At 45.7% G+C, this 26560-nt stretch overlaps 1 protein-coding gene across 3 annotated transcripts in view; it reads left to right on the forward strand.

Moving 5' to 3' along the window:
• Positions 1–413: 413 nt before the first annotated feature.
• RRAGD (Ras related GTP binding D) overlaps positions 414–26560 on the forward strand; it is a 93792-nt gene continuing 67645 nt past the window's right edge. The window contains exon 1 of one of the 3 annotated variants that reach the window (XM_077487258.1): positions 414–678. In XM_077487258.1, the coding sequence (XP_077343384.1) occupies positions 534–678 (145 nt within the window). In that variant the 5' untranslated portion in view covers positions 414–533. Of the gene's footprint in view, positions 718–26560 lie in introns of all 3 variants that reach the window. The other 2 variants (XM_077487259.1, XM_077487260.1) reach the window with 2 other exon arrangements.

Here is a 26560-nt window from a genome sequence, read left to right on the forward strand (position 1 = left end):
TACAGGAGGGATCAGAGGGCCCTGCTCGTTAGAGCTTACATCTTGAGTTATAGCCTCTGTTGGCAACTAGCGTTTTCATAAGAAGGTCAGCAATGACGGCCCCCGTATTTCTCCCATGACAGTTTTTTTCAAAATATTCCACAGAGTTTTACAATTTGTACACAGCGTACGAGCCACAGAAACTTTTCTGAATGCGGCAAGCAAAAGCCGCAACGCAGAAATACACATAGTTTTGAAAGACAACTGTCTTAGGTAATATTTATGGAGAAACAATGCTAACAATAGTGAGCCCGCAATGCTATTGTTGATCCTTCAGAGTCTGGTTTGTGTGGGTATGCTGCAGCAGTCAAGTGTACAGTTTTTCAGCAGCAGCAGCTCTGTGCTGGGTGTCAGGTGACTGGGTCACGCAGTCTCTTTAGCATTCAGAGGACTGTTGGAGGGGGGGAGTGAGTAGCTGAGCTTCACTGAGACCATAAGAAGAAACAGAGCTCCAGTGGACAAGTGCTCGAAGGAAGTACAGAGGGCCCAACAGAATGAGCCAGGGTCTGCATGTAAAAAGCCAACAGCAGCAGCAGGAAGAAGAGGAGGATAACGAAGAAGATGGCATAGTGGAAGACTCGTATTTTGGAGATGAAGACTCTTTCATGGAAGGAGACCTTGACAGTGAGGAAGAAGAGGGTATGATTAGTAGCTATTATACTCCATGGTAATTAACAGGTGGGCTGAAGGGGAATCATTTTATGTACTGATTGTGAAATAGATGAATATATGCCAGGGAAATATAGTTGACACTGTCACTGAGCATCCAGTTTACCTGCAGATATATTGTTACTACGTGACCTAATACTTCCTTAGCTGGTCTTTCCAGTGTGAACTTGACTTACCGGTTCCTTACCAGGTCCCTTTAGCTGAGGCTAGTGTAATGATGAACACTGATGATGGGTGTGGAGCTGTCAAAACCAGCTGTGACTCTCAATCCTCCATAGCTTTGATATGGGGGATGTTGTGCGGCCAGTGAGTGCCTGCTGCCTGAAGTTCCCTAAAGGATGTCTGGAATGTTTGGACTACTAGATCTTTGCCAGAGCAAGTGTTTTATATGTTAGGTTATGCTTAGCATTGCTTAGGACAGCTGATAGGAGCATGTAAGATATATATAATATATATATATATTTTTTTGTTACTTTCTTTGTTTAACCACTTGCTTACTGGGCACTTAAACCCCCCTCATGCCCAGACCAATTTTCAGCTTTCAGCGCTGATGCACTTTGAATGACAATTGCGCGGGCATACAACACTGTACCCAAATGAAATTTTTATCTTTTTTTTCCCACAAATAGAGCTTTCTTTTGGTGGTATTTAATTACAGCTGGGAGTTTTATTTTTTGCTAAACAAACAAAAAAAGATGCAAAATAAAAAAAATAAAAAAATCATGTTTAATAGTTTGTTATAAAATTTTGCAAACAGGTCATTTTTCTCCTTCATTGAAGTGTGCTGATGAGGCGGCACTGATAGGCTGCACTGGTGGGCACTGATAGGCTGCACTGGTGGTTACTGATAGGCTGCACTGGTGGGCACTGATAGGCATAGTTAAGGTGGCACCAATAGGCATAGTTAAGGTGGCACCGATAGGCACAGATAAGGTAGTACTGATGGGCACAGATAAGGCGGCACTGATGGGCACAGATAAGATGGCACAGATGGGTGGCACGAATGGGTGGCACAGATGGGTGGCATTAAGGGGCACTGATAGGTACCACTGATAGATGGGACTGATGGGCACTGTTAGGTGGCACTGATAGGTGGCTCTGATAGGTGGCACTGCTGGGCACTGATGGGCGGCACTGATGGGCACTGGTAGATGACACTGATGGGCACGGATATGTGGCACTGGGGTGCAGCACCGTTGTTGAGGCAGATTGTGGGCACTGATGGGTGGCACTGTGGGCACTGATGGGTGGCACTGTGGGCACTGCTGGGTGGCACTGTGGGCACTGCTGGGTGGCACTGACGGGGGGCACTTATTTATTGATGGGTGGCACTGGCAGGGGGCAGGTGGGCACTAGAAGGGCTGGCCGTGATCGGGACTGATGTCCCGATCACGGCCGCCGGTGATCGGCTTTTTTTTTTCTCCTCGCGCTGACAGCGCGAGGAGGAATAATAGCCGATTACCGGCTCCGTTGTATCACATGATCAGCTGTCATTGGCTGACAGCTGATCACATGGTAAGGGTCGGGATCGACCCCTTGCTCGGATCGGTGATCAGGCGAGTCTCATAGACTCGCCGATCACAGAGCGCGCCGCGCGCGCCCCTCAGGGGGCGCGCAGGCCGCTCCTGCACGGGACGACGTCAATAGACGTAGTCCCGGCAAAGGAGGTCCGCTCTGTAGCCGTCATTTGGCTATAGCGCGGATCTCAACTGGTTAAACATATTGTACCCCAAACAAGCCTTTTAGACTAGCAAACTGCAGAATTTCAATGTTTCCAACAATCATTTTTTGGAGTAGCATTTTTCAAGTAGTATTTTTGGAAAACAATTATTCTTTGCAGTGTAAATTTCTGTCAATGTTAGTATGACGCTAAGATCCTCTTTGCTTATCATGTGTACAATTCTCTCAGATACCATATATATATATATATATATATATATATATATATATATATATATATATATATATATATATATATATATATATATATATATATATATATATATATATGTATGTATGTGTATATATATATTAGACATGTGCATTCTTTTTCGTCCGAATGCATTTTTGTACAAATTTCGGGTATTTTCGTTATCGTTTTTTTTTTACAAACGATAACAAATGTGCAGAATCCAAAAATCTAAAGATCCAACATAAACAAATGCTTTCTTTTCATTTTCGTTGCAACAGTTCAATATAGATAGCACATTCGACACTGACAATAGCGATCTGTGTCCATCGAACCTGTGGTTGAATGTGCCTAACCTTAGCTCTATTAGTTCAAGATTATTCTACATAGACAGATAGGCCTCTTTCACACCGACGTCCCGTTCAGGCCCGCCTGTCAGTTTTTTAGGCGGACCTGAACGGGTGCTCCATAGAGGTCTATGGAGCGTCGGATGTCAGCGGTGACATGTCCGCTGACATCCGACCCGCTCCGATCCGAAAAAGTGTAACGGAGGAAAAAGCTATTTTTCCATCCGTCTGCGGATCGGATCGGGTGACGACGGGCACTGCGGTCCGTCGTCATCCGATCTCCCATAGGGGAGAGCGGCGCTGTGACAGATCCGTCCCTGCGCAGTGTGCAGAGACGGAGCTGTCATCTCCCTGCTCAGCGGGGATCGGCGGAGTGATCCCCGCTGAGCAAACGGACATCCACGGGGCGGATCAGAACTGATCCGCCCCGTGTGAAAGGACCCAAAAGATGAGACATAGAGAGAAAAGATTTGACATTATAGCCACTTTCAGACCGGACCATTTTGCTGGTAAATGACCAGAGGTCTTTTTACAATTTGGCACTGCGCTGCTTTAACTGGTAATTGCGCGGTCAAGCAATGTTGTACCCAAACAAAATTTGCGTCCTTTTCTTCCCACAAATAGAGCTTTCTTTTGATGGTATTTGATTGCCTCTGCGATTTTTATTTTTTGCGATATAAACGTAAAAAGACCGCAAATTTTGAAAAAAAATGATATTTTCTACTTTTTGTTATTAGAAAAATCCAATAAACTCAATTTTAGTCATACATTTAGGCCAAAATGTATTCAGCCACATGTCTTTGGTAAAAAAAAAGTCAATAATTGTATATTTATTGGTTTGCGCAAAAGTTGTCACATCTACAAACTAAGGTACGTTTTCTGGAATTTACGCAGCTTTTAGTTTACGACTGCCTATCTCATTTCTTGAGGTGCTAAAATGGCAGGGCAGTACAAAACCCCCCCAAATGACCCCATTTTGGAAAGTAGACCCCCTAAGAAAATTGATAAGTAGCATGTTGAGCCCATTGAATATTTTATTTTTTTGCCTCAAGCGATTGAATAATGACAACAAAAAAAAATATATATTTTTTTTACACAAAGTTGTCACTAAATGATATATTGCTCACACATGCTATGGGCATATGTGAAATGACACCCCAAAATAATTTCTGCTGCTTCTCCTGAGTACGGGGATACCACATATGTGGGACTTTTTGGGAGCCTAGCCGCGTACGGGGCCCCGAAAACCAAGCACCGCCTTCAGGCTTTCTAAGGGCGTAAATTTTTGATTTCACTTCTCACTACCTATTACAGTTTTGAAGGCCATAAAATGCCAAGATGGCACAAAACCCCCACAAATGACCCCATTTTAGAAAGTAGACACCCCAAGCTATTTGCTGAGAGGCATTTTGAGTCCATGGAATATTTTATATTTTGCCACAAGTTGCGGGAAAATTACAAACTTTAATTTTTTTTTATTTTTTTTTCACAAAGTTGTCACTAAATGATATATTGCTCACACATGCTATGGGCATATGTGAAATTACACCCCAAAATAAATTCTGCTGCTTCTCCTGAGTACGGGGATACCACATATGTGGGACTTTTTGGGAGTCTAGCCGCGTACGGGGCCCCGAAAACCAAGAACCGCCTTCAGGTTATCTAATGGCGTAAATATTTGACTTCACTCCTCACTACCTATTACAGTTTTGAAGGCCATAAAATGCCAAGATGGCACAAAACCCCCACAAATGACCCCATTTTAGAAAGTAGACACCCCAAGCTATTTGCTGAGAGGCATGTTGAGTCCATGGAATATTTTATATTTTGCCACAAGTTGCGGGAAAATTACAAACTTTAATTTTTATTTTTATTTTCACAAAGTTGTCACTAAATGATATATTGCTCACGCATGCCATGGGCATATGTGAAATGACACCCCAAAATAAATTCTGCTGCTTCTCCTGAGTACGGGGATACCACATATGTGGGACTTTTTGGGAGCCTAGCCGCGTACGGGGCCCCGAAAACCAAGCACCGCCTTCAGGCTTTCTAAGGGCGTTACAGTTTTGAAGGCCATAAAATGCCAAGATGGCACAAACCCCCCCCAAATGACCCCATTTTGGAAAGTAGACACCCCTAAATTTAGAGGTGCACTAGTGAGACTAGGTAATAAATGGCGGGTGCCCTGAAACTATAAAAAAATAACTAACCAACCAGCGTCACCTGTAACAGTTATATGGTGATCACTGGTGAAAGGGTTAACTAGGGGGCAATCAGGGGGCTTTATGCGGTAGTATATGGGGGTCCCTGGCGCTATAAAAAGCTGCAGCGAACCTAAATACCTACCTGCCTAACTAGCGTCACCTGTGACACTAATACAGCGATCAGAAAAACGATCGCTTATTAGGCTGGGTTCACACTGGAGCGATGCGGGAACGCCACGAATCCGCGGCGGGTTCCCGCATCGCATGCCTCCCGGCGGCAGTTCACACTGCCCTATGCGAACTGCTGGGAGTGTCAGTGAAATGTTAATGACACCCCCAGATCAGTTCGCATATCGCAGTGCGATCTGCAAACTCGGATCGCATGGTGTGAACACCCATGCGATCCGATTCTGCTGCGGACCAAAAAAAGGGTCCCGTGCGAGTTTGCAGCGGGTGCGACACGAATTCAGCCATACTATCTGTATGGCTGAACTCGAATCGCACAGAGATCGGATGTGATTTGCACTGCAGTGCGGTGCGAATCACATCCGTTCTCATAAACCGCTGCAATGTGAACCCAGCCTTAGTGACACTGGCGACGGGGGGTGATCACGGGGTTAAACCTTTATTGGGGGGGTTAGGGGGGTACCTTAGAACTAAAGGGGGCTAACCCTAACTGCCCTAACAGTTATTACAGTCACAAATGACACCCGCCGGGTGATCAGGGGGTTAAACCTTTATTAGGTAATAAATGGCGGGTGCCCTGAAACTATAAAAAAATAACTAACCAACCAGCGTCACCTGTAACAGTTATATGGTGATCACTGGTGAAAGGGTTAACTAGGGGGCAATCAGGGGGCTTTATGCGGTAGTATATGGGGGTCCCTGGCGCTATAAAAAGCTGCGGCGAACCTAAATACCTACCTGCCTAACTAGCGTCACCTGTGACACTAATACAGCGATCAGAAAAACGATCGCTTATCAGGCTGAGTTCACACTGGAGCGATGCGGGGGGTGATCACGGGGTTAAACCTTTATTGGGGGGGTTAGGGGGGTACATTAGAACTAAAGGGGGCTAACCCTAACTGCCCTAACAGTTATTACAGTCACAAATGACACCAATGCAAAAAAAAAAAAAAAAAATTACATTGGTGTCACTGTGACTGGGGGGCAGGTGTAATTGGGGGGGTGATCGGGGGGGTGTGAGTGTGCCTGGCATGTTCTACTGTGTAGTGACGTGTTGGTGCAACTCACCAATCCTCTCTCCTCGGTGTCGGAACGAAAAATACCGACACGGAGGAGAGATTACATCACTTCCTCTCCTGTGTTTACATTACAGGAGAGGAAGTGATGTGACGAAGGATTTCTATTTGTCGGGAGCGATCGCGAGGGGGTGGCCATGAATGAATGGCCGCCCCCTCATCCCGGATCGCTCCCGAACGAATACTGACCACCGCAGGCACCTGGCGGGGGCCCGATCGGGCCCCCGACCCGCGGGAAGGCAAGGACGTACATGTAAGCCCTTATGCCTGCCCGTGCCATTCTGTCGACGTACATCATCGTGCGGCGGTCGGGAAGTGGATAGAGACAATAACAAAACAGGTCGAATGTGCATAACCTAACTCTATTAGTCCGAGATTATCCGACATAGAGAGAAAATATTCGACATGAAGATTCGGCGAAGCAGTCGCCACGAGTGGACATTTATGGTCAAATGTTCCGCCCATAGGCTATAGAAGAATTCTAATGTTGGTTGACTAGTAATAATATTTAATAAATATAATTATTACTAGTGTCATACAACATTAGAATTCTACTATAGCTTGTAGGGGGAACATTCGACCGGAAATATACAATTGCAGCGTCGTACAGTTTAGCTGCTCTATCGAATCTTCTTAGAACATTCAACAGACACCATAAGCCTTTAATGACAGATTCTACCTTAATTATTTCGGATGTGCGGACGAATGCATTTTTTAAAGAAACAAAATAAATAAAAACGAATTTCGGGAGTAACTAAATCAATGTATTTTTCGGACGAAAACGAAATGATGAAACAAAATATTTCAGTGCGCACATGTCTATTTATATACATATATATATATATATATATATATATATATATATATATATATATATATATATATATATATATATGGTATCTGAAAGAAGTGTACACATGATAAGCAAAGAGGATCTTAGCGTCATACTAACATTGACAGAAATTTACGCTGCAAAGAATAATTTTCTCCAAAAATACTACTTGAAAAATGCTACTCCAAAAAATGATTGGAAACATTGCAACTCTGTAGCTTGCTATTCTAAGATGCTCATTCGGGGTACAATATGTTTAAACAAAGAAAGAACCAAAAACACCAGCAGCGTGACATACAGCAATGACACCTGCACCATGATAGAGTGATCTGACACCAGCACCGTGATAGAGAGTACTGACACCAGCACCGTGACTTAAAGCACTGACACCAGCACCGTGATATACAGCACTGACACCAGCACCGTGATAGAGAGCACTGACATCAGCAGCGTGACATAAAGCACTCACACCAGCAACGTGATATACAGCACCGACACCAGCACCATGATATACAGCACTGACACCTGCACCGTAAGCAGCCCCAGGAGGAAGTCAGCATAGCACAAGGATGGTGGGAGCCCCTCATAATGAGCATAGCACAGGGATGGTGGGAGCCCCTCATAATATGCACAGCAGAGGTACAGCCCCAGGAGGAAGTCAGCACAGCACAGGGATGGTGGGAGCCCCTCATAATAAGCATCCCCAGGAGGATGTCAGCATAGCACAGGGATGGTGGGAGCCCCTCATAATAAGCAGCCCCAGGAGGATGTCAGCATAGCACAGGGATGGTGGGAGCCCCTCATAATAAGCAACCCCAGGAGGAAATCAGCACAGCACAAGGATGGTGGGAGCCCCTCATAATAAGCATAGCACAGGAATGGTGGGAGCCCCTCATAATATGTACAGCAGAGGTACAGCCCCAGGAGGAAGTCAGCACAGCACAGGGATGGTGGGAGCCCCTCATAATGAGCATAGCACACGGATGGTGAGAGCCCCTTATAATATGCACAGCAGAGGTACAGCCCCAGGAGGAAGTCAGCACAGCACAGGGATGGTGGGAGCCCCTCATAATAAGCAGCCCCAGGAGGAAGTCAGCACAGCACAGGGATGGTGGGAGCCCCTCATAATAAGCAGCCCCAGTAGAAATATGACACCGCTCAACCTCTTCAAACAGGAGGGTACGGGCATATAGTACTGTGTGCTTTTTTTGGACAAGGAAGCGAGCCAAATGAAGAAAGAAGGTCTGGGTGCTCGATTAAAAAAATTGTTTATAGACAAATACATGGTCTACTGGTCACATGTGTTGAATTCCTCCGAGATCCATGCCTCATTCATTTTTAGAAATGTGAGGTAATTAACACTGTCGTGAGCTAGGCGAGTACGCTTATCAGTCACGATCCCCCTGCTGCGCTGAACGTCCTTTCGGACAGGACACTGGACGAGGGGCAAGCCAACAGTTCCATTGCAAATTGGGCAAGCTCTGGCCAGAGGTCAAGCCTGCCCACCCAGTAGTCCAGGGGTTCATCACTCCTCAGAGCGTCCACATCGGCCATTAACCCGATGTAGTCGGACACCTGACGGTCTAGGCGTTCCCTGATGCTGGATCCGGATGACACCTGTCGATGGGTCGGCTGAAAGAATGACCTCATATCTGAAGTCACCAACACATCTTCAAACCGGCCTCTTTTTGCAGGCGCTGTTGGATTGGTACCCACAACTCCTTCTCTGGGAGTGGGAATTGCTCCTCTGCCAGCGCACGCAAAAGCAGAATGCAGCATTTCTCGAAGCAAGGCCTGGAAGTGCTGCATTCTGACAGCCCTCTGTGACGGCGGTAACACTTCCGCCATTTTGTGTTTGTACCGGGGGTCTAAGTACGTTGCCACCCAGTACTGGTCCTTGACCCTTATGCTTTTTATACGGGGGTCCCTATTAAAACACTGGAGCATGAAGGCCCCCATTTGCACTAAACTGGAAGCGGTGTGGTGGCCTGGCTCCTGCTCATCATCCAGGATAATGTCGTCCTCTTCATTCTCCTCTCCCCATCCACGCACAACAACAGGGATCCTAGAAAGGTTTAAAGCATGCTCTTCTTGCTCCTCCTCATCCGCCCCGGCACCATCCTCCTCTGACTCCTCTTCAGACTCCTGTTGTTCACTTGTCTCAGATAGAGTAGCCCCCCCTGGGAATTCATCCAGTATTGAGACTTCCTCATCTTCCCGCTCCTGCTCCTCCACAGCTTGATCAATGACACGATACAATGCACGCTCCATAAAGAAGGCATAAGGTACCATGTCACTGATGGCGCCATGGCTGCGACTGACCAGTTTGGTGATCTCCTCAAATGGCCGCAGAAGTCTGCATGCGTCGCGCATGAGCAGCCACTGGCGCGGTGAAAAAAAACCCAGCTCCCCAGAACCTGTTCTGCCGCAGAGTTCATGGCCGTGTAAGATCTTCTGAAATGGGCCGAGATTTTCCTTGCCTGCCGCAAGATGTCCTGGACCCCAGGGTATTTGACAACGAATCGCTGCACGACCAAGTTTAAGACGTGTGCCATGTATGGCACGTGCGTAATTTTGCCCTGTTTCAATGCGCTAAGCAGATTGGCACCGTTGTCACACACCACTTTACCAACTGTCAAATTGATCGTGTTAGCCACTGATCTGCCTGTGAACGCAAAGCTGAAAGGAGTGCCGGGCCAGTGTGGCTCTTGGCTTCCAGGCACAACAGACGCAGCACGGCATGGCAACGTCTCACCTGGCATGTCGAATAGGTTCTGGGGAGCTTGGGTGGCAAGCAGAAGAGACGCTAGCTGCGGAAAAGGAGGAGTCAGCTGAGGAGGAGAGGGAGGAGGATGGAGTAGGAGGAGGAGGAGAAGAAGAGCCAGGCCTGCATGCAATCCGTGGCGGTAAAACCAAATCTACACGGGTGCCACGGTTTACATGCTTGACGGCCGTCAGAAGGTTCACCCAGTGGGCAGTAAAAGTGATATACCTTCCCTGCCCGTGTTTGCTAGACCACGTGTCTGTGGTCAGATGTATCTTGGCACCGACACTGTGTGCCAGAGATACATTCACTTGCCGCTCAACATGGCCATATAGCTCTTGGATGCCCTTCTCTGAGAAATACTTCCTTCCTGGGACCTTCCATTGTGGTGTTCCAATGGCCACAAATTTTCGAAAGGCCTCCGAGTCCACCAGTTTATATGGCAGTAGTTGGCGGGCTATCAGTTCTGACAAGCCAGCCGTCAACCGTTGGGCAAGAGGGTTATCCGGCGTCATCATTTTTTTACGCTCGAACATTAGGCCCACGGAAGCCTGTCTTTTTGCAGAAAAACGTGAGCTTGGCGTGATGGAAGGTGGAGTGGAGGACAATTGTGAGGAGAGAGGAGAAGGAGAAGTAGAAGACCAGGCTGGATGGTGAGAGCCTGGAGTGTGGTTTTGTGTGTTCCGTTGCTCCCACTGGGCTTGGTGATGGCTGATCATGTGCCTTCTTAAGGCGGTTGACCCTAGGTGAGTGTTGGGTTTACCACGACTAATGCGTTGACTGCAATGATTGCAGATGGCAACGCTATTGTCAGCAGCGGACACGTTAAAAAAAGCCCACACTGCGGAGCCATGTGCCGGTGTCCTGGGAGCTCCAGATGTGACCGTACATGGTCGATGACTCGCTCATGATACATTTGCAGTCTGCTTTGTCCCTCCTGTGCAATGTAAGTTATTCCTGCTTCTCCTCCCTATCTGCTGGTCCATATCTCCCTCTGAACTCCCCTCCTCTTCCTCTCTTGTGGGCACCCACGTGACATCACTAGACACGTCATCATCGACGTCACCTTCCCCACCACTATAAGTAGAGATCTCAGAGTAGGCAGCAACACCGGGGACCATCCTCCTCCTTGGGCTGATCTGGGTACTGTCGTCAGACTGCTGAGTGGCGGTTGTTGCTACCTCCTCTTCCCGATCCAATACCAAGAGTGGCTGCGCATCAGAAATGTCTTGATATGGATCGGAAAATAATTTCTGTGACTCAAGCGGAAGGTATGTGGTGGTGGTGGTGTTGTTGGTGGTAGTGTCTTTGGGGGTGCACATAGCAGAGAGTGAAGAAGAGGGTGCAGATCGAGAGGATGAGGAGGGTGCAGAAGAGTAAGGCTAAGTGAGCCACTCAACCAAGTCTGGTGCGTCCTATAAAGTAATTGAACGCACCTTCTGCAACTTCCCACTTTGGCTCAAGCCTGTTGCTCCTGCCCTACCCCTACCACCCCTGCGGAAGGGCCTGCTTCTTCCTCTGCCTGTCATTTTTTAAATGACCCTGTGACAAAACTCTCAGTCCCTATACTGATAAAGGACTGCTGCAGAATAGGGCAGCAGTCAGCAGTAGTGCACCTCAACCCTATGTATTGTGGACCTATACCAGTCCTTAAGGAATAGCAGACTGTACCTCACTCAACCCTATGTACTGTAGTACCCTATACCTTACCAGTCCTTATAAGGACCTTTGTGGAACAAGTAGGTTGTGAATGATTAGCAGATTGTACATCAGTCCCTATACTGATAAAGGACTACTGCAGCAGAAGGGCAGCAGTCAGCAGTAGTGCACCTCAACCCTATGTATTGTGGACCTATACCAGTCCTTAAGGGATAGCAGACTGTACCTCACTCAACCCTATGTACTGTAGTACCCTATACCTTACCAGTCCTTATAAGGACCTTTGTAGAACAAGTAGGTTGTGAATGATTAGCAGACTGTACCTCAGTCCCTATACTGATAAAGGACTACTGCAGCAGAAGGGCAGCAGTCAGCAGTAGTGCACCTCAACCCTATGTATTGTGGACCTATACCAGTCCTTAAGGAATAGCAGACTGTACCTCATTCAACCCTATGTACTGTAGTACCCTATACCTTACCAGTCCTTATAAGGACCTTTGTGGAACAAGTAGGTTGTGAATGATTAGTAGACTGTACCTCAGTCCCTATACTGATAAAGGACTGTTGCAGTATAGGGCAGCAGTCAGCAGTAGTGCACCTCAACCCTATATATTGTGGACTTATACCAGTCCTTAAGGAATAGCAGACTGTACCTCACTCAACCCTATGTACTCTAGTACCCTATACCTTACCAGTCCTTATAAGGACCTTTGTGGAACAAGTAGGTTGTGAATGATTAGCAGACTGTACATCAGTCCCTATACTGATAAAGGACTACTGCAGCAGAAGGGCAGCAGTCAGCAGTAGTGCACCTCAACCCTATGTATTGTGGACCTATACCAGTCCTTAAGGAATAGCAGACTGTACCTCACTCAACCCTATGTACTGTAGTACCCTATACCTTACCAGTCCTTATAAGGACCTTTGTGGAACAAGTCGGTTGTGAATGATTAGCAGACTGTACCTCAGTCCCTATACTGATAAAGGACTACTGCAGCAGAAGGGCAGCATTCAGCAGTAGTGCACCTCAACGCTATGTATTGTGGACCTATACCAGTCCTTAAGGAATAGCAGACTGTACCTCACTCAACCCTATGTACTGTAGTACCCTATACCTTACCAGTCCTTATAAGGATCCTTTGTGGAACAAGTAGGTTGTGAATGATTAGCAGACTGTACCTCAGTCCCTATACTGATAAAGGACTACTGCAGCAGAAGGACAGCAGTCAGCAGTAGTGCACCTCAACCCTATGTATTGTGGACCTATACCAGTCCTTAAGGAATAGCAGACTGTACCTCACTCAACCCTATGTACTGTAGTACTCTATACCTTACCAGTCCTTATAAGGACCTTTGTAGAACAAGTAGGTTGTGAATGATTAGCAAACTGTACCTCAGTCCCTATACTGATAAAGGACTACTGCAGTAGAAGGGCAGCAGTCAGCAGTAGTGCACCTCAACCCTATGTATTGTGGACCTATACCAGTCCTTAAGGAATAGCAGACTGTACCTCACTCAACCCTATGTACTGTAGTACCCTATACCTTACCAGTCCTTATAAGGATCCTTTGTGGAACAAGTAGGTTGTGAATGATTAGCAGACTGTACCTCAGTCCCTATACTGATAAAGGACTACTGCAGCAGAAGGGCAGCAGTCAGCAGTAGTGCACCTCAACCCTATGTATTGTGGACCTATACCAGTCCTTAAGGAATAGCAGACTGTACCTCACTCAACCCTATGTACTGTAGTACCCTATACCTTACCAGTCCTTATAAGGACCTTTGTGGAACAAGTAGGTTGTGAATGATTAGCAGACTGTAGCTCAGTCCCTATACTGATAAAGGACTGCTGCAGTATAGGGCAGCAGTCAGCAGTAGTGCACCTCAACCCTATGTATTGTGGACCTATACCAGTCTTTAAGGAATAGCAGACTGTACCTCACTCAACCCTATGTACTATTGTACCCTATACCTTACCAGTCCTTATAAGGACCTTTGTGGAACAAGTAGGTTGTGAATGATTAGCAGACTGTACATCAGTCCCTATACTGATAAAGGTCTACTGCAGCAGAAGGGCAGCAGTCAGCAGTAGTGCACCTCAACCCTATGTATTGTAGACCTATACCAGTCCTTAAGGAATAGCAGACTGTACCTCACTCAACCCTATCTATTGTAGTAACCTATACCTTACCAGTCCTTATAAGGACCTTTGTGGAACTAGTAGGTTGTGAATGATTAGCAGACTGTACCTCAGTCCCTATACTAATAAAGGACTACTGAAGCAGAAGGGCAGCAGCCAAGTATAATATACTTTCTATATTTGGAAGAAAGAATATTATACGTGTACAAGCCTATTACCATACCAGTCCTGAAAAGAACCTTTGTGGACCTAATAGTAACAGCTACTGATTAAACTGACTGTCCCTCACTGCCTCACACACAGCTTCCTGCCTGTCCCTATTTAAACTGACAAAACAGAGGCTGCTGGAACAATAACTTGAATAGCACTTTTGTGGACATAATAGTAACAGCTAATGATTAAACTGACTGTCCCTGCAGCACACAGCATCCTGTCCCTCTCTCTACACTGACAAAAGACAGGTTACTGAAAAAATCAGTAGCACAGCAGTGCCTCAAACCTATATCCTGAACTACACCTAACACACCTATACCAGTCCTGAAAAGAACTTTTGTGGACCAAATAGCTAGCGATTTGTGTCACTGCAGTCTCTCCCTGCTCCACACAGCAACCTCTCCCTATAGTGACAGAAGAAAGAATGTATAATGGCCGCCGGATCGGGTCTATTTATAAGTTAGGGGGAATGTCCAAGTGTCCATGTGCTGTAATGTCTCAATTGGCTGTCCTGTACCCCATGATGGATGTGTCATCATAGGTCAAAGTTCTTTTACATAGTAAATACGGAAGTCCGCCGGGCGAACGGCGGCAATAGTCCGCCGATCGGGCGGATGGCGAACAGCCGAAATTCGCAGCGAAACGACCGCCGGGCGAACCGTTCGGCCATCCCTAGTTGTATACTCTTTTTTGTATTTTTACCTACAGGGAAGCCTATAATAAGACTTACCTGTAGGTAAAATGGACCTCCGAAACCTGTATAGTTTAAGAGATATTCATTTTGCATGCAGCCGCTGTGAAGGTCCAGCTGAAGGTCCGGCAGACGCTGCTGGACCTTGCCGCATGTGCGGGAGTGATGGCATTGCGGCTCCGGCCACTCACAGCGCTGGAGCCGCGAACCCAGAAAAGACACGCAGAGTGGAAATGTCAGCTCCCTTGGCGTGGACCAGGAACAGCTGCTGACGCCTGGTTCTAAGGTAAGTATTTCATAATGAGCTAGTATGCGATGCATACTAGCTAATTATGCCTTTTGCCTTACAGGTTTAAAAAAATAAAATAACATTTTTTTTGAGGGTATACAAGCACTTTAATGTTTTTTTACTGCATTAGGTTATACAGAGAGCATCATCAGTGTGCTACTGGTGTGCTATTGAATGTCTTATGTTGCAAGCATGGATATGCATCATAGAACTGCAGAGGGATCGGCATGTGTTCATGTGTCTAATAAGCATGATCAAATTTATGAGGATAAATATTTGAAACCTGTAAGTTGCAAAATGCTACTGATATATCTGATATACTGATATATTCCCATTAAAACGGCTAGGGATGAGTAGTTGAAAATGCAAAGACTAAGGGATAATTTATACATGCATGCTTAATGAACAATTTAAAGATCACATAAAGGCATTTTTTTGGGATAAAGTGTGGAAGTCTTAAACTCTATATCACATTTTTATTGCTTTGTGTGGCTAAGTGGGTAGCCCTTCCTCTTAGCAGCACTAGGGTCATCGGTTTGAATCACAACCACATCATTACCTGCCTGGAGTTTGCATGTTCTGCCTGTGTCTGCGTGGGTTTCCTTTGGGTACTCCGGTTTCCTCCCACAGTCCAAAGACAGGTAGATTCATTGGATCCTGTCTATATTGACCCTAGCACCAGCAGCCCATCCATAAGGGGCACCAACCCCCTAATCTCTATGCACCCTTCCCCTAATCTCCATGCACGGCACTGGATGCATAGAGTTCCACTGTTTTTTTTTTTTTTGCAAAGCACAAGATTAGAGCCGGAGGCTTTAACTGGCTTAAAGGGGTTGTAAAGGTAATTTTTTTATTTTCTACATAGTTTCCTTTAAGCTAGTGCATTGTTGGTTCACTTTCCTTTTCCTTTGATTTCCCTTCTAAATGTTTTTTTTCTTTGTCTGAATATCTCACTTCCTGTTTCTCCTCAGTAAACTTCTCACCATCATCCGAGCTGGTGGTTAGTCAGCCAGAACAGCTTACTGAGCAGCTTACTGGGGAGGAACAGGAAGTGAGAAATTCAGACAAAGAAAACAAAGAAAAAAAAAATTTAGAAGGGAAATCGAAGGAAAAGATAAGTGAACCAACAATGCACTAGCTTCAAGGAACCTATGTAGAAAATAAAAAATTTACCTTTACAACCCCTTTAAAAAAGGTGGGCCCAGGCCGCAGAGCACTGCGCCCTGAGCCCACCCACTTGTGACAATAGCTATAGTCTTCCTGCTTCTTCTCCTGGCCAATCAGGACAGGAAGTGTGATCTGAGACCAGATAGGCTGGGAGGAGAAGCGAGACTGGATTGACCAGGAGGAGAAGCCGAGGAAGCCGTCCGTGACCTGGATGGAGTAAGAGTGGGGCTGGCGAGTGGGCTTGCAAGCGGGGCTACCGATCGGGGCTGGCGCGGGGAGGATGGTTGGTTTGTTTGCCACCCCCCCCCCTAAAAAATTGAGGGCAGATTGTCTTCAGAACAAGAAGTGAGGGTTAGGCTACATTCACATGCCCAGGAGCTTTTGGCCTGTGTATATTGTTGCAGGTGGTTCTAAAGACTGCGTACATAAACTCTGTGTGAACAGCAGCAGCAATCAATACCCAGAGCTGCTGCTGCCGCTATCTGCGTGTACCCACCCATCAGAGCAGTTACATGGGCTCCAACTGACCCTGGACACAGACAGTGTGCTTCCAGAGACACCATTTCTACTGAGTATCTGGCCACAACTAATCAGGCAGTTTGTATGCTGCTTACAGAGGTGGTATTTAGATACCTCTAAAATCAGCAAGCAATCCACCCCTGGCCACCCATGTGTATGTCACCTAAGTCTTTATTCCGATGACAACTGTAGAAGAGGGAAATTCCAATCACTTTGGGGATATGTCAAGCTGCATACTTCCTCCTGTGTCTTTGGAACAGGAAGTAAAGGAAACATTTCCCCATAAAAGGTAAAAAATAACCTGACAGGGTAATTACATCTTCTCTACTCTAAAACAAAAAAAAAAGTTTTGGTTATACATACACTTTAAAGTGCATGTATAGCCAAATTCTTTTTGGGATAGAGTCGGGAAGGATTAGAACTCCTGTAATGTGTTTCTTGCATTTGTGTTCCCACTAAATAGATTTTCGTTCTTGAATTGCATTGGTGACCATTGCCACTGATGCAAAATGTGGTAGGAAATCCACAATTTTACAGTTGTCACCAGAGTTGAGGGTAAATACTTGTACTGCTAAATGACTTGTACTGCTAAAAAATGTCTAAGCCCCCGTACACACGGTCGGACATTCCGACGGAAAATGTCCGATTGGATCGTGTTGTTGGATAATCCAACCGTGTGTGGGCTCCATCTGACTTTTTTCGGGAATGTAAGACCAACAAAGTTTGAGAGCTGGATATAAAATTTTCCGACAACGTGATCCGATCGGACTTTGTCCGATTGTTTGTAGAGAATTCCGATTGGACAAAGTGCCACACATGCTCAGATCAAATTACGAGACCAAAGCTATTGGCCACTCTGCCCATTTTCTGTGAGCCTCAGGGATGCGTTATCATGCAGGCTGGACTCAGCCCACGTACACACGGTCGGAGATTTTGCCAACTAAATCCGTCAGATTTTGCCCGTCGGATTTAGTCCGACGGATTGTGTCCGATACTGTTGCATACACACGGTCGGGCCAAGTTGGCGAAAAATCCGATCTTTCAGAACGTGATGAGGTAATTTTGTTACGATGGGACTACATTCAGGCTAGTAGCCAATAGCTTTGATGTAGGAATTTGATCTGAGCATGCGTGGCACTTGGTCCGATGAAAATGCTCTACACATGATCGGATTAGGTCCGTCCAGCCCAGTTGGTCGGGAAATATTTCCAACATGTTGGAAAATTGGGTCGGATGGAGATTCGGATGGAATCAGTCCGATGCATACCACACACAGTCGGATTATCTGACAACACGGTCCGATAAGACTCATTCCGACAGATTCTCCGACCGTGTGTACAAGGGCTCACAATACTTCAAGACTTTGTGGTGCTTACATGTAATTATGTGAACGCTGCTCAGTCCAGGAGGCATGTCACCCTCCTGCCACCACTGAAATAGAGGAGGATGGTCCAGTGATGTCACTGGACTGGTAAGACAGCTGCTATAACAAGGTATATTTAAGTTTTTTTAAGTTTGGGGGCTTCCGGAAGGGAGTCAGTTATGGTTAAAAAGTTCCATGTTGGAGTTCTACTTTAACAGCTGTTGAAATAAGATCTCAGACATGATAAAAGTATTATTTTCCGTGGACTTGCAAACCCATGTACTTGCATTGTTACTAGGATCACTTCTGGAATTGTCGCATTTTGAAAATTCCATTGGCGCCAATATTTAGTTTGGCAGCTCAGGAAAGGTAAGTAATAACTGTTTATTGCAGACCATTTTTTGCATCTTTATTAGAGCGACAGTGTCACCTTAACGTATAGCTAAAGGCAAAACTTTTTTTCTTTGTTTTGGATAGAGTGGAGAAGGATTCAAACACCTGTCAGATTTTTATTACTGTCTGTGCCATCATTAGAAAAATTCACACTCTTTATTTGTCATGTCTACTGTTATCGTTGAAAGTTAAAGGAAAAAAAAAAATCCCACATTTAGGGTTGTCCCCAGAAAAGTAAGAGATTGGGAAATGTTCCAAATAGGATGACACTAGATCTGGTGACCCTGGTGAGAACCAGGGATTCCCTCACTTTGAAGTGGTTTCCTCCCACTTCCGGTGTTGGTTATTGGACAAGAAGTAAAGGAAAACCTCCCCAATGGACACATACAGTATCTCACAAAAGTGAGTACACCCCTCACATTTGTGTAAATATTTTATTATATCTTTTCATGTGACAACACTGATGAAATTACACTTTGCTACAATGTAAATTAGTGAGTGTACAGCTTGTATAAATTTGCTGTCCCTTCAAAATAACTCAACACACAGGCATCAATGTCTAAACTACTGGTAACAAAATGAGTGAAAATGTCCAAATTTGGCCCAAAATGTCAATATTTTGTGTGTCCACCATTATTTTCCAGCAATGCCTTAACACTCATGGGCATGAAGTTCACCAGAGCTTCACAGGCCGCCACTGGAGTTCTCTTCCACTCCTCCATGATGACATCACGGAGCTGGTGGATGTTAGAGACGTTACATTCCATTTTCAGGATGTCCCACAGATGCTCAATAGGGTTTAGGTCTGGAGACATGCTTGGCCAGTCCAGCACCTTTAGCTTCAGCTTCTTTAGCAAGGCAGTGGGCGTCTTGGAGGTGTGTTTGGGGTCATTATCATGTTGGAATACGGCCCTGCCGCCCAGTCTCTGAAGGGAGGGGATCGTGCTCTGCTACAGTATGTCACAGTATATGTTGGCATTCATGGTTCCCTCAATGAACTGTAGCTCCCAAGTATCGGCAGCGCTCATACAGCCCCACACCATGACACTCCCAACACCATACTTAACTGAAGGTAAGACAAACTTGTCTTTGTACTCCTCAACTAGTTGCAGCCACACACGCTTGAAACCATCTGAACCAAGTATGTTTATCTTGGTGTCATCAGGCTACAGGACATGGTTCCAGTAATCCATATCCTTAGTCTCCTTGTCTTCAGCAAACTGTTTCTGGGCTTTCTTGTGCATCAACTTTAGAAGAGGCTTCCTTCTGGGACAACAGCCATGCAGACCAATTTGATGCAGTGTGCGGCATATGGTCTGAGCACTGATAGGCTGACCCCCCACCCCTTCAACCTCTGCAGCAATGCTGGGAGCACTCATACGTCTATTTCCCAAAGACAGCTCTGCATATGATGCTGAACACGTACACTCAACTTCTTTGGTCAACCATGGCTAGGCCTGTTCTGAGCGGAACCCGTCCTGTAAAACTGCTGTATTGTCTTGGCCACCATTCTGCATCTCAGTTTCGAGTCTTGGCAATCTTCTTATAGCCTAGGCCATCTTTATGTAGAGCAACAATTCTTTTTTTCAGATCCTCAGAGAGTTCTTTGCCATGAGGTGCCATGTTGAACTTCCAGTGACCAATATGAGAGAGTGAGAGTGATAACACCAAATTTAACACACCTGCTCACCTTGTAACACTAATGAGTCACATGACATCGGGGAGGGAAAATGGCTAATTGGGCTCAATTTGGACATTTTCACTTAGAGGTGTACTCACTTTTGTTGCCAGTGGTTTAGAAATGAATGGCTGTTTGTTGAGTTATTTTGAGGGGACAGCAAATTGACACTATTATACAACCTGTGCACTCACTACTTTACATTGTAGCAAAGTGTCATTTCTTCAGTGTTGTCACATGAAAAGATATAATAAAATATTTCCAAAAATGTGAGGGGTATACTCACTTTTGTGAGATACTGCATATAGGCAAAAACAAACCTGGTATAACCCTCCATTACCTTATCTAAAATGCCAAAAATGACACTTCTTCTGTGTGGATCACAGGAAAGCAGTTAGTTCTGCACTCCTGTGACCTGTTTTCAGCAGACAGTGGGCTGAAGTCTGCTGTCTGCTGACATCACAAAGATAGTCCAGGCTTGAAAAGGATCATGACCATCTTGTTGGGAGCCGGCCGCTCTCGCCCCTCCACAGCCCAGCTCTCCAGTAAGCATCGGGGTGCAGGGCAGAGAGCCGATGACTGACAGTCACCATCTCTCTGCTCATCAATCTCTGAGAACCGAGCGATGGGCAGTGTTTGATCACTCTGTTCTCAGTGCTAGGCAGGGGACAGATGTAGCATCGGACCAATGCTGCATCCACCTAGGTAAGGATGACTGTGCAAAAAAAAATAGATTCCCATACTACTCGTTTAAGTTCAGTTAAATTTGATGGTGGCCATTTGTGGAGTGCAGTCTTCAAGTCCTTCCACAGACTTTCAATGATGTTTAAGTCTGAGCTTTGTCTAGCCCATGCAAGCGCACCTTTTTCTCCTTCAACTACTGTGTGGTCATTTTTGCTGTGTGCTTTGGGTCATGTTTGAGGCCGCGTTTACACTGGTGCGACACATCACTCTTCTTACTTTGGATCCGACTTTGCCCTTGCGACTTGAAGTCAGAGACGCATCCGACTTCAATGAACGGGGATCTGACTTGGATCCCCGCCAATACCAGGCACTGTTTTTGGTATGAATCTTGAGGAGGAACTCCATGCCAAATTTTAAATAAAAAAACAGCAAGGGTTCCCCCTCCAAGAGCATACCAGGCCCTTCAATCTGATATGGATTTTAGGGGATTTTAGGGGGAAACCCGTACGCCAAAAAAAGGCGTGGGGGTCCCCCCAAAATCCATACCAGCCCGGCCGGCCAGGAAACCATACCAGGCCACATTCCCTCAATAAGGGGGATCTGGGGCCCCCTTGTTAAAGGGGGCTCCTGGATTCTGATAAGCCCCCTCGCCCGCAGACCCCGACAACCACTTTTTTCCCCCAGGTGAATGGGTAGGGATGTTATTAAAGGGGGCTCCGGGATTCTGATAATCCCCCCTACCCGCAGACCCCGACAACCAACGGCCAGGGTTGTCGGGAAGAGGCTCTTGTCCTCATCAACATGGGGACAAGGTACTTTGGGGTAGGGGGACCGCAGTGTACCCCCTGCCCCAAAGCACCCACCCCCTGGTACGGTTCGGGAGGGAGGTCACTCGCTCGTCCCTACCCCCTTTTCTGACCGGCCGAGCTGCGTGCACGGATAAGGGTCTGGTATGGATTTTTGGGGGACGCCCAAGCCATTTTTTCAGCGTAGAGGGTTCCCCTTAAAATCTATGTCAGACCGAAGGGTCCTGTATGCTCTTGGAAGGGGAACCCATGCCGGTTTTTTGTTTAAAATTTGGCATGTAATTCCTCCTCAAAATCATTAGAGCACAAGTAGCATTCCAAATTCGCATCAGGCAAGACGGTGATCCAACTTTGATCCGACTTCAATGATATTTCAGTGGGCTGAAGTAATATCAAAGTCGGACCAAAGTAGTGCAGGGAGCATTTTCAAAGTGGGCTGAAGTAGGATCAAAGTCAGACCAAAGTAGTGCAGGGAGCATTTTCAAAGTTGGACCAACTTGTGTCAGACCAGTTAAGACGACGCCCATAGGGAAACATTGATTTTCACATGTCATGCGACATGAGCTCCCAATGTCAGAGCGTTTGTCGCACCAGTGTAAACCCAGCCTGAAGGTAAACAACTTTCTGGCAGAGGGCAGCAGATTTTTCTCAAGAATTTGATGCTATTTTGCCCCAAACATTTTACATTCTTTCCTGACAAGTGCTCTAGTCCCTGCTGCAGAGGGTCACCCCCATAACAGGATATTACCACCTCCATGCTTTACTGTAAGAATGATTTTATTTGGATGGTGAGTTTTATTGGATTTTATTGGATTTCCGCCATAAATATCGTTTGGTTTTGAGGCCAAATAATTCAATTTTAGTCTCATCTGACCATAACACCTTTTTCTATGTGGCCTTGACTGCATGTGGCCTTTTTTGAGGAGTGGCTTTTTTTCTTGCAACCCTCCCATACAAGCCACATTTGTGGAGAATTTGTGATATTGTTGTCACATGCACACAATGACACTCTTTGTCATAAATTCCTACAACTGCTTCAGAGTTGCTGTAGGCCACTTGGTAGCCTCTCTGACCAGTTTCCTCCTGGCTCATTCATCCAGGGAGGGTCTATGTTGTACCAAATACCTTCCACTTCTTAGTAATAGACTTCACTATACTAGTAGACATTGATTAACCCTTTACATTTTTTTTGTATTCATCTCCTGACTTGTGTCTGTCCTGGAGATCCTTTGACAGTGCCTTGCCACCAATAGTTTATTGTTTGCTTTATTTGCACTACGAGGAACTGAAATGCTCCAGGGAAGCTCTTTTCACACTGAGATAATCAAAATAGGCCCAGCTGATCACAGCTGAAAGTCAAATGGCTTTGTGTGCCATTGAGAAGGTGAGTAGCTATACCTGATTGAGTTTACAAGTCATTTTCCAAGAGGGGGGTCATCCTTTTTCCATCTCAGCGATTTTGTTTTTGATTTTTTTCTGACATGTTGGTGCTATATCTTTCACTTGGATGTTATAAGTAAATACAGCTGGATAAAACAAAAACTGTGTCCATCTTCATTTTAGGCTGCAAAGCAACAAAATGTGGTTATTTTAAAGGGGGCTTATTCTTTTTTATACCCACTGCATACAGTACATACACACATTATACATAATAGCAGCCAACCAGTTTTGGAGGATAAATGGACATGCTTAAGGCCCCTTTCACACATGCGGATGATATGTCCGTATTTCATCCATCCGTTTGCGGATGATATACGGGCATACATTCATCCCTATGGGATAGCGGGTGTCTGCGGATGAACATCCGCAGACACCCGATTTCCTCCGCCTCCGCAACAGTCCGATTCTGCAGACAAGGGAAAATCCTATTTTTCTATCCGTCTGCAGAGCGGATCGGATGAACACGGACACACGGTTCGTGCTCATCCGATCCCCATAGAGGAGAGCGGAGAGCTGACAGGGCGGTCCCCGCACAGTGTGCGGAGACCGCCCTGTCCACAGCCGGCTCAGCGGGGACAACGGAGCGATCCCCGCTGAGCGAGCGGATCATCACGGGGCGGATCATTACTGAACCGCCCCGTGTGAAAAGGGGCCTAAAGCGGAACTTCACTCCCTCAATTAACATTGACTATTTTTAATCCTTGTGTTGCTAACATTAGTGAATAGATAGGGAGATATATTATATTTACTAGTTTTAAACTTTTTTTTTTTTTTTACATTTCTTCAGTAACTTCTTGGTTTCCATGCCTAGGCAATTGATGTCATACATCCCAGGAGACTTCAGCAGGGGAGAAGAGGTTTTCTCAGCTAAGCACACCCTCCTGCCTACATGCCTAAGCTAAGGGTGGATGGATTTTAGGAAGTAAGAGCCCTTTCACACTGGGACAGCCTGTGTATTCGTGGTAAAGCACCGCTCGTTTTAGTGGTCCTTTACTGCTGTTTAAGCGGCGCTTTTGCTGCTAGCTCACCTTTAACCCCAAAAAAGGGGTTAAAAGCTCCTGTGTTGCGTTGCTCCCTAAGCGCTTTTCAGGCGCTTCAAAAGCGCTGCCTATTCATTGCAATGGGCAGGGGTGTTTTGGGAGTGCTGTATACAATGCTCCCAAACTGCCCCAAAGATGCTGCTTGCAAGACTTTTTCGAACGTTCTGCAAGAGCACCGCCCGGTTGTGAAAGCACTTATTGTAATGAATGAGAGACAGTTTTCAGGCACGTTACAGGTGCTATTTTTAGCGCTAAAATGCCTGAAAACTGCCTCAGTGTGAAAGGGGTCTAAATGATGCATGAATCATCTGCCCTTACTCAAGATAGCCACTGTCGGAAATGCTAGGGTGTGTTTTTCAGAGTTTATGGTGCTCAGATGCAATGTAGTTCCACTTGAAGGACTGTCACTGACCCGGAAAAAGCATGTGCATTTATGGAGTCAAGATACCAATGTATTAGGTGGTCTGTGACTCACAAAACAATAATCCATTCTTGGCACAGAGAGGTTTACTATTGTGACTGATAAGAATTTACTACTTAAAACACATCATTAAGTAGCTTTTACATAAAATCTTGCATCTTTATTTTACACTCCGTTTAACATTCAAAGAAAATTACAGTCTTGCAATAACTGGTTGGAACTTGGAATTAAAATCATCACAGAATGCAGACCCATCAAGTGCATCTTGTGCGTTCATCTGTCTCCTCCTGCTCCTTTGCATTCTTTTCCCCATAGACATAGTGCTTATTTGGCATTGTGAAGAGCTGGAGCAGGTGTCTGCTTCTGAGATTAGTTAACAAGGGCAAGAGGTCAGTGCAGATTTCCTGTTCCTCCATAGCCACCGAGACAATTTACATGGCCCACTTGCTGTGAAAACAGTCGCTGAAATTCTTAAAAGGTTCCTGTGTCCATTGCAAATACTTTTCCTCTGGTTTACCTCACAGTCTGTATTAATGAGCTACAAGCTGTAGCATGTATTATTTAATAGCTTGGAGAAACACTGTTGGAACTTGGAATAAGAAGTAACTGAGAGTGCAGAGTTGTACATCTGTAGCGCTACCCCCCTATGGGCTACTGGTATTAGCTGGCTCTTTACATAAAAGTACAGAGGCTGCCGGAAGCTACAAGCACTGGTCCATTCACACCAGCTCCAATAACACAATCTAGGAAATGTCTTTTTAAAGAGAAAGTAAAGTTGCACACACTACTTACTTACTTACTTACCTATAATAAGGCTTACCTATAGGTAGTGTAAATATCTCCACTATAATGGGCAGCATGTCCTCTGGAGGAATGGCCATTCAGTCACAGAGTTGGAGTCCGTGAACCTGGAAAGTAAGATTGGTGAAGATGGGACCTGCTGCAGCACTGAGATCTAGGCTCTGGAGGGTTTTGTTTTAAGGTAAGTTTAACATAATGCAACACATACTCACACATTTTGCCTTTACCTTGCAGGTTGTAAAAAAGAAAAGAAAAAAAAAAAAGAGGCCAGCAGTTTATAACCGCTTTAAGATTTATTGCTTGTAGAAATTTTAACTGTAGAGGGGTCAGGGCATGGGATACTTAAAAAATGATCAGCATTTAAAGGACATTCTTGTCCTTAAGTAAAGGTGAATTTTGGACAGTCTAGACCAGTGAAGGCGAACCTTGGCACCCCAGATGTTTTTGAACTCCATTTCCCATGATGCTTATACACTCTCTGCAGTGTAGCTGAGCATCATGGGAAATGTAGTTCTGAAAACATCTGGGGTGCCAAGGTTTGCCATCATTGGGCTAGACCAGTGATGGCAAACCTTGGCACCCCAGATGTTTTGGAACTACTTTTCCCATGATGCTCATGAACTCTGTAGTGTAGTTGAGCATCATGGGAAATGTAGTTCCAAAACATCTGGGGTGCCAAGGTTCACCATCACTGGGCTAGACCCTCACAGCTGAGGACCATGAGGTAACTTTCTGGCAGTCTAAGCCCTTACAGCTAGGGACCATGAGGCAAGTTTCTAAGCATTCTAAGGCTTCACAGCTGAGGACCAAGAGGAAAGTTTCTTTGGCATCTGGTTACCTTGTGCCTATGCACAACTAGTGGTAGCCAATGTGAATTCCAGCACACTGCATGGTCACAGGGATCAATTAAGGTCTTTACTCACAAGTCCCCAGGACAACTGCCACCTTCCAGCTTCACTTGGACATGGTCAATTGAGTGAGACAGTCCTTCTCCAGACCAGAGGTTCTGCATACAGCATCCAGCAAGATCCATCCAGGCCCTCAGCCCTGTTTTTACTGAGGCCCCAATAACAGTTTCACAGTACATGGGCTGCCTAAAGTGGTTGTTATGTTTGTTATGTTAATACCATATTAAAAAACCTTATCTATACTTACCTGCTCTGTGCAGTGCTTTTGCACTGAGCAGCCCCGATCATCTTCTTCCGGGGTCCCCACCAGTGCTCCAGC

Source organism: Lithobates pipiens, unplaced genomic scaffold (genome assembly GCF_037356315.1).
Source record: "Lithobates pipiens isolate NorthernLeopardFrog02 unplaced genomic scaffold, aLitPip1_a1.2 Scaffold_18, whole genome shotgun sequence".
In the NCBI taxonomy this organism is placed as follows: Eukaryota; Metazoa; Chordata; class Amphibia; order Anura; family Ranidae; genus Lithobates; species Lithobates pipiens.